Consider the following 8,330-nt stretch of genomic DNA (forward strand, 5'->3'; position numbering starts at 1 on the left):
CATGATTATTCTGTAAAACCTTTTTCATAGCTATATTTATTTCTTGTGCCAATTTGATAATTACAATATAGAAAGAATTTTGTAACTATCATTATTGCATACAAGTGCCTGTAAACATTTAGTCAAAATAGAAGTCAATTTTGTTATTTATTTTAGCTATATTAAAATTATAATTAATATTTACCTTAGTAACAAGATAGATATTTATTCATAATGTTCATGAAACCTATCATCGTGACCCCAACCTTTATTCCTTTCCCTCGGTGGAGTTGTCCTCAACGAATTTGATTTTGCATTAATATTAATTCCTTTTTTTGCTTTATCCAGTGCACCTGAACCGCGTATCGCTCTTGGACCGCTAGAATTTTTTGAATAATTGCCATGCTCAGGTATGTCATTTTTCATTTCTTCTCTTATAATTCGTGGATTATTCTCAATTTCCCGCAATTGATTATCTAGAACATCAAAAAATTGTCGATTTATGATAGTAGCAATAGTATTATCCACATAATATATGTATATATTTTAACAATTAATAATGTAAATCATGTTACCATTTTCAGTCTTTGTCGTTAAGATCACCTTTAATTCTTCATGAGAAAACGGAGGTTCAAAAGAGAGAGACTTGATATTTGAGAAATAAAAATGTTTCAACCGCGTGTCCTTAATTTCATAGTCATTATTGGCTAACTCTACGATTAATAATAATGCCGCATTGTTCTCGGGACTATGTAAATTTTCCTTTACCAGCAATTGCCTGATTGTCATTATTAAGCTCTCTAATCCACCTGGACACGCTGCATAAAGATCTTTACCAGCTCTAAGTATCTAAAAAAACACGAGATTTCTTATTAACCACAATATCACGATTTTGTAAATAAATAATCTTCATTATTTGATTCTTATGCGTATATGTTATTTCGCATACATTCAATACCTTGTTTTTGTTTTTACCTGTATCATGATAAAATAAATATTATCCTTAGGATTGTCTTGCAGCAGATCTTCCAAATATTGAATTAACGGCTCAGCCAATATTTTCAATCTATTTCCATCGCTCAATTTCATGTGATAATAAACTTCTGCATGAAGTAAAACTTTATTGGCAAATGTTCTTTTATCCTCTACTCTATCTTTTTCTTTAGCTAAAAGTATACAATATAGTATAATATAAAATATAGAACAAGAGATTAAAAATCAAAAATACCAACATATATAATTATCCTGAAGGAAACGTAAGAAGCGGCTTCGTATAGTGTTTTTATTAGTATCTTCTAACCGAACAACCATGTTATCGCTGAATATCAAAGCTATTTTCGAGGTCAATGAGTGATATATAGCCTGCTTCCAAAGAGAATCGCATACATATCTAAAATTTATGACTTTGGGTTAGAATAATTGCCAAGTGATGAAAGAAAAAAAAGTTCAGCTGCAAAGAGAGTAGACCTAAAAAGTTTACATCTTCCTTTTACTCTTTTTTTCTCCCATGTCCAATCATAAAAGATATTCTTTTCAGCTGAACTTCTTGCATGATTCATCTTTTCTCTGGTGCTTTCCATTTAGTGACACAAGTTGATACAAACATCTTTTTTTTTGATACTTTAGTGAATGATACAGGCTTCCTTTTTAGGAATCATCAAATGTCATTTTATTTCTGTTATTCATCCACGTTCAGTAAAATGTTTATATTGCAACTATTGGAAGTTTTCTTTGCTTGCTGAGACAGGATTATTCTTCTAATCTAAAAGTATAATTTAATCACAATGAAGGAAACTTCCAACAATTGTAAAATAAACAGTTTATTAAACATAGCCAATGAATGTCAATGTTTGTGTTGACTACAGGTGTTTTCTGTTTGATGACACAAGTAAATACAAGTGCATTCTATCTTTGTAATTCACTGAATGTCAAGATGTTTATATCAATTTTACTAATTCTTATTTTTACCAATATAGATTAACTTTAATTTCGGTTCAACTTTTCTTATTCTAAAAATTATTCTTTTTCTAGTTGTAAGAATTAGAAAAGGATAAGTTAAACCAGGTTAATCTTGTTAAAAACAAATATAAATAGAAAGCACCTGTGTCTTCTAAAAGGAAAGCAGCCAATGACAGAATGACACTTGTATCAATTTGTGTCACTAAATGAAATGCATCTTCTGTTTCCCAAAAAAAAACTCGTAATACCTCAGACTGTCCTCGTTGATTGCAATGGTCAACAGGTCTACGATATCCTGGATCAGCTTCGGCGAGACGCTCTCACACTCATCATACGAAACTATCTTATCTATTATGTCCTTCAGGACTTTGTTGTTGCTGGATGCGCTTCCTCCTGGTCTACGTAATCCCTGATCCTTGTCTTGGCTGTGATGATTGGACCATCCACGACCGCGACCAAACGAAGTCATCCTCAGACTTAACAACTAAGCCTATTTGACACAAAAAAATATATGCCAATATATTTCCAGTGACTGAAAAGTATATAATAAGTACATAATTTAATAACTTTATTGAGAAATACAGACATGCAGGATATAATCCGATTCAACCACTTGCTTCTCTTCTAGATTTTAAAGTTGTATATAATGCGATCAGCAAACCATACAATATCCGTTTTTTGGTGTTGCACGATGTACTATTTGCGCTTTCTGCACTTGCGGAGAATGCAGTGATCTGTTCGTTTTTTCTTTTCATGCATTGTTTATTTTTTCTCTTTTTTTCTCTAGTATGAAAAGAAAGAGGAAAATGCAAATTTAGTCATCGACAAAATGATATATCATCGCTGGTTTAGCTAAAAAGAACATACTTCCTGTTTAATGGTATAGACGTTGTCAGAGAAGTAAAAAAAAGACAATAAAATTTAAAAGGAAGATTAGTAAATTTTTAGGCTCTTCGCTCAGCTGAATATTTTTTATCCTTTATCTTTCGTTTCTTTTTATTTAATATCATATTTGAAGTAGATATCGTGGTGATAAAGTGTAGAAAGTGTAGACGGAACAAATGCGTCTTTCGCGAATTATCGCGCCGCCTGGCAATTGCCGCCAGCAACGTCCTGTTTAATTTCTCCAATTTCGTCTGTTACAGATAAAGATGATACGTCATGCGATCCGGAACTGTTTAGACGCCGATTAATTCCTGGACAACGAAGGAAGAGAAATAGCGAAGAAGTTAATAAATTTGGTTAGCATTTAACTTCTTCAAACGTATTGGAGTTATTATAAATTGCACCGTACAGAATATTTATATTAGATTTCTTCATCTATAGATTGCGAATCGATCGAAGCTCGTTACGCTTCGCAATTACGCTCGCTCCAGTGAATTCGCGTGCGACAATTGAAGTCTTGAAAAGTCGAGACGGAATTGCGGAATCATTGCCTGTTTCTTCGACCAGCGTAGCGTATCCTCGTGAGTCTGACAGTTCGACAGGCATAGAAGCGATAATTGTGCAATTTTATATTCCTAATTATAGTATGCAATATCTACACGATAACAAATTGAGATATGAAATAAATTAAACGCTAGAAATCTGTCAATCTATTCCGAATAATAATAATTATGTAATTTTATTTGTTAAGGATTATTTTTCAGGTAACAATAAGTTAAGGTAAAATTAGATAAATGAGAAGAAATAATGTAATGGCATTCCGATAAAGATGTTACAATTAATAATTTTATTAAAGGTTATGTCTAATTTTAAACATAATGTTTGTTTGCTAAAACAGGATATACTAGCTAAATGAAAATTTATTAATGTCTACGCTAAAAAAGCTGATGTGACAATTAATAATTATTTAATTTTATTTTTAAAGATTATTGCTAATTTATGTATGTATGCTATATATTTATACAATGTTTATTATGATAAACTAAAATAGAATACCAACTAAATAAACAGAGGATGTTAATGTTTATTTTGAGAAAATTGTAACAATTAATGATTATTTAAATTGTATTTATTACCGATTAGCTCTAATTTATCGAATGTTTGCGATAAACAAAAAAAGAATATCAGTTAGATGAAAAGATATTAATATCTACTCTGAGAAAGTGTGATAATTAATAATTTAATTATTTAATTTTATTTGTTAAAGATTATTTTTAGTTAATATTTGTTTATGGTAAGTTAAAATAGAACTACAGTTAAATGAGAAGATGTTTATTCTGACAAAACTGTAACAATTAATATAATTATATATTTTTATTTGTTGAGAATTATTTCTAGTTTACACAGCTTACTTACTTTACTACAATAAGCTATACAATAGAAAACCAGATAAATAAGAAGATATTAATGTCCATGCCAATAAAACTGTAATAATTATTAAGCTCACTAATAATTATTAATTTTATTTCTTAAGGATTATTTCTAGTTTAGACAATGTTAATTTGCAGTAAATTAACTAACTAAATGAGAAGATGTTAATGTCTACTCTGAGAAAATAGCGACATTTAATGATTATTTAATTTTATTTGTTAAAGATTGTTTCTAAACAATTGAAAGAATTATTGGAAATTAATTTGCATTAATAATCTATGTAGTGTTTATAAATTAAAACAGAGACTAGCTAAATGAGAAAGCTGTAAATTAATATAATTATGTAATTTTATTTATAGATGTCTTCCATCAATTAACCTTGAAGAAAGCTACCCTATTAGTTCTGATTATCATACTTTAAGACAAGGAAAATATGCATGATGAATTATAATAAATCAAAGAAAGCTGTAGAATTTTAAAAAGGCTGCCTCCTCTGCTTTCTAAAGTTGAATAGCAGATTACTGTGATTATTCCTAAAGAAATAAAAGGAAAATTTGTATCTACTTGATAAGGTAAGGCACAGAGTTAGAGATCAATATCAAGTAATTAATCGAGAGGATTGTTGAAATTTTGTATTAATAATTTATAGTTGCTAGAGATTTCCTGGACAACTCGGGCTCGCGCATGCCCACGAATGTTATCCCGGACGACCGCCAATCGTCAAACGGTACGGTAATCCACAGCAATAATCTGTTAGTCATCAGTACAGCCAGTCATTGCGACCATCGCGTAATCCACCCGGATGATCAACAGACGTCAACGGCAGTCGGCTCAGCAGTCGCTCGTGGTTTGCATCGTGTCCAGGCTACTCCGCTGCTTCTCGACGGAGAACGAATCTCGTAGTGACAGTAGTCGCCAGTCGTCGGCCAGGTACGCTACGCTCGTGCTGTGGTGATCGGTTTCGGAGTGTTTTTCCTCCCGTTCCTTTTTATTGCCAGAAGGTATATCACAACCGACGTAGCTGAGGAAGCCACGTCGCGTCCCAAAAAAGGGATAGGATATAAAAGGGAAAGAGAGATAAGATAAAAGGACACCACTGCTTGTCCGTCCAGGAAACATGACGACGGAGGAGAAGTTCAACGCCGCCGTGAACGTGATTAGGAGTTTGCCGAAAAACGGTATGATAATCTTACACCCACGTTATCGTCGCATTAGCACAGCGAATCTTGGAGTGTCTCGAAAGCGCGGATGCATATCTCGAAAGTGAATTTTTCCTTTGCATACACTCCGAAACATTTTACCTCTTACACACTCGCATCCGCTGTTGCATTCGCCTGAGAACGCGGGAGATATCACAGTATCGCTTTTTGCTTTCCACGCTTGTTGATTTCTTTCCCTTTCTCGCCTCTCTTCCTTCGTATAACTTTACTGCGTGCTGGCTAAAGTCCACGTCGCCGTCGATATTTATCTTCCTGGTGCGAAAACGGCTTATTTATTCACAATTATGAAGAACCGATAATACATAATTATAATAGTTTTTTTCCACGTATTTAAAAGCGTCAAAAAGTCAACTGCAAGATTATTATGTATATACATATATATATTTTTAATATATATATATATATATATTTTTTTTTTTAATATATTTCCTGGATATTTTATATAAATTTCTTTAAACTGAAAACATTCGAACAATGACAATAAAAATCACACATGGGTCTTTAAATTTCTAGCCTTTTTCATTATCAGGTGATTTTATATATGGAAAAAAATACGAAGCTTTTACATGCATCGTCGTTACGCGCTACCATGCGGAGAAATTGGCAAGATCTAATGATGTCCGAGGAAAGTGAATGTTCTTAAGTCAATTTCTTATTCGCGGTGTCAAGATATTAGGACAAAAAATTTCATTTTCCGAATGCTCATGCACTGTACGGAAGAAGCCTCCATGTCCGTTGTATTGTCTGTTCAATTGGACGACATACATTTTGATAGTCTCTGTGTTGTGACGCGAATGACCTTCACACTTAATAATTATGTCAAAAAAAGAGATAAGCTTATTGATTTGCATTTTCTTATTACTTATTCAATTCTTTTGAAGAAAAAAACGATAATTTACTCTCAAACAAATTAAATAATAAGCGATGAAATCTTGTTTACAGAAATATGACTATTTTTTTAAAAGCTTGTTTTTTAAATCAAGATGCTTATTATTTTCATCATTAATATTGATTTTGTATCATATTTACATAATTTGTATCATGTATACATAATGTACATAATATATATCCTTATATATATTGTATTGTATTTTTTTTACTATTTAGCCTTGATGTTAGATATTGTACATTCAAGTATATTATACTTTCCAGTCACTTCATATAGCTAAGTGACTGTATTATTCCCCACAGTCCCCACTTTACTTTCTAACAGTGTAAGACACGCTTAGTGGTTAAAACTAGAATGTTCCTCTTCACTGATCATAAAAAAAATAACTTGTATTGCACCAGCAGTTATGAAATTTTGTTAATAAGAGCTTATTAGTTAACGCTAATTATTTATTTCCAGGTCACTAGCAATATATAAAATATAAAGTTAAAACTTGTTATTATACATAATTTCTTGGTAATCCATCTCTGTATTCTTGTACTATGAACTTGCTTATTGACAAAAATATAGGCATAACACCGTTGCAGTGCAACGGTGAAGTACATCATGCATAATACAAAAATTACTTGATATAAATATATTCTTGATATAAATTGATATTCATTCGAACTTGATATAAATATATTCATTCGAATTTTAATAAAGATACCTTAATGAGACATTAAAGTATCTTAATAATAAAGCTAAGATAATAAGCTTTCAATAATTGCTATCACAGTTATTTTCTATTAACATTAATTTTGAAGATCATGAATTCCATTAGAAATACAATTAGAATGTTTTCACTATGTCTAATATTTATTACTATCGAATAAAACTTACGTACTTTGAAGTAAATATATATGCATATATATATTTTTTTTATATGAAGAATTAAATTTTTGTATTTTAATAATTGCGCTGTGCTTTATTATTTATTTAATTATTTCAATATTGAGAGCTTTTACAATTATTGTTATTAATTAATTTATTATTACTTAGTATATCAATATATCCTAATATTTAATATAGAGTCTTTTAAAACTATGTAAAAGCTAAAACTATGTAAAAATAGTAAAACTTTGTTTAACTAAACATATCATAAAGGAGAAAATAGTTCTAATAATCAAATATACTAAACTTGAATATATCAAGCTTTTATTTTTCGAATTATGGATCCATAGTTCGGATAATTAAGAGTTTAGCTATAAGTCTGTTTTTTTCAGCCAAACTTTTTCACGGATCATCTTCTTTTTCTTTCCACATTAGAGAGAAAAACTAAAAGGACATTAGGAAAAATCTTATGAGTTCGTATATTTAGAACTGAGCATAAATTTGTTTCTACAAATACAATGCAAATGAACGGAATTTTACTGTATATTATTTATATTATGTGATGATGCATAAATTATCATATCATCTATTTCATGTCTATATACAAGAGAATACTCTTGACTTTTTGGTTAAGAAGTCAAGGAGATTGAAATAAAATTATCATCATTATATCTCCATTTAAGATACAATGATGATGTTTTTATTTCTATCTTCATTTAATTCTTGATTAATCAGAAAAAACATTTCAATTTTAACTAAGTAATAAATGAAAAAACGGACAATAAAGAGCTTAAATTCGCAATAATTGGAGCGATTATATCAATGTATATTTTTCAATACTACATATATAACAAATATCAAATGTTTCGGCTTAATTCAAGCCATTTTTAGCAGTCTAGTATAATAAAATCTCTTGACTGCTGAGATACTAGATTGCTGAAGAGGCTTGAATTAAGTCAAAACGTTCGGTATTTGTTATATATATGTAGTACTGAAAAATATATGTTGATATAATCGCTTCAATTTACTGCGAATCTAGACTCTTAATTGCCCATTTATTGTTTAGTTTTTATCTCAAGAGCTCAACTTTAATA

General features: G+C 30.4%; 2 protein-coding genes across 2 annotated transcripts in view; one reads left to right on the forward strand and one right to left on the reverse strand.

The window, feature by feature from the left end:
• Positions 1-155: 155 nt before the first annotated feature.
• Positions 156-2,638, reverse strand: LOC108686231. The gene is made up of 6 exons (XM_018191413.1): positions 2,525-2,638; positions 2,187-2,428; positions 1,212-1,369; positions 955-1,145; positions 555-828; positions 156-455 (listed from the first exon to the last, which is right to left on the reverse strand). The coding sequence occupies exons 2-6, from the start codon at positions 2,405-2,407 to the stop codon at positions 205-207; spliced, it is 1,095 nt and encodes a 364-aa protein (XP_018046902.1). The 5' UTR covers positions 2,408-2,428; positions 2,525-2,638; the 3' UTR covers positions 156-204.
• Positions 2,639-4,742: 2,104 nt separating this feature from the next.
• The window catches only part of LOC108686257 (acyl-CoA-binding domain-containing protein 5), a 6,703-nt gene continuing 3,115 nt past the window's right edge, over positions 4,743-8,330 (forward strand). Inside the window, exons 1-3 of the mRNA XM_018191466.1 lie at positions 4,743-4,826; positions 4,904-5,184; positions 5,253-5,432. Coding sequence (XP_018046955.1) covers positions 5,372-5,432 — 61 coding nt within the window. The 5' untranslated portion in view covers positions 4,743-4,826; positions 4,904-5,184; positions 5,253-5,371. The remainder of the gene's footprint in view (positions 4,827-4,903; positions 5,185-5,252; positions 5,433-8,330) is intronic.

The sequence above is a fragment of the Atta colombica genome, unplaced genomic scaffold, assembly GCF_001594045.1.
Source record: "Atta colombica isolate Treedump-2 unplaced genomic scaffold, Acol1.0 scaffold166, whole genome shotgun sequence".
NCBI lineage: Eukaryota > Metazoa > Arthropoda > Insecta > Hymenoptera > Formicidae > Atta > Atta colombica.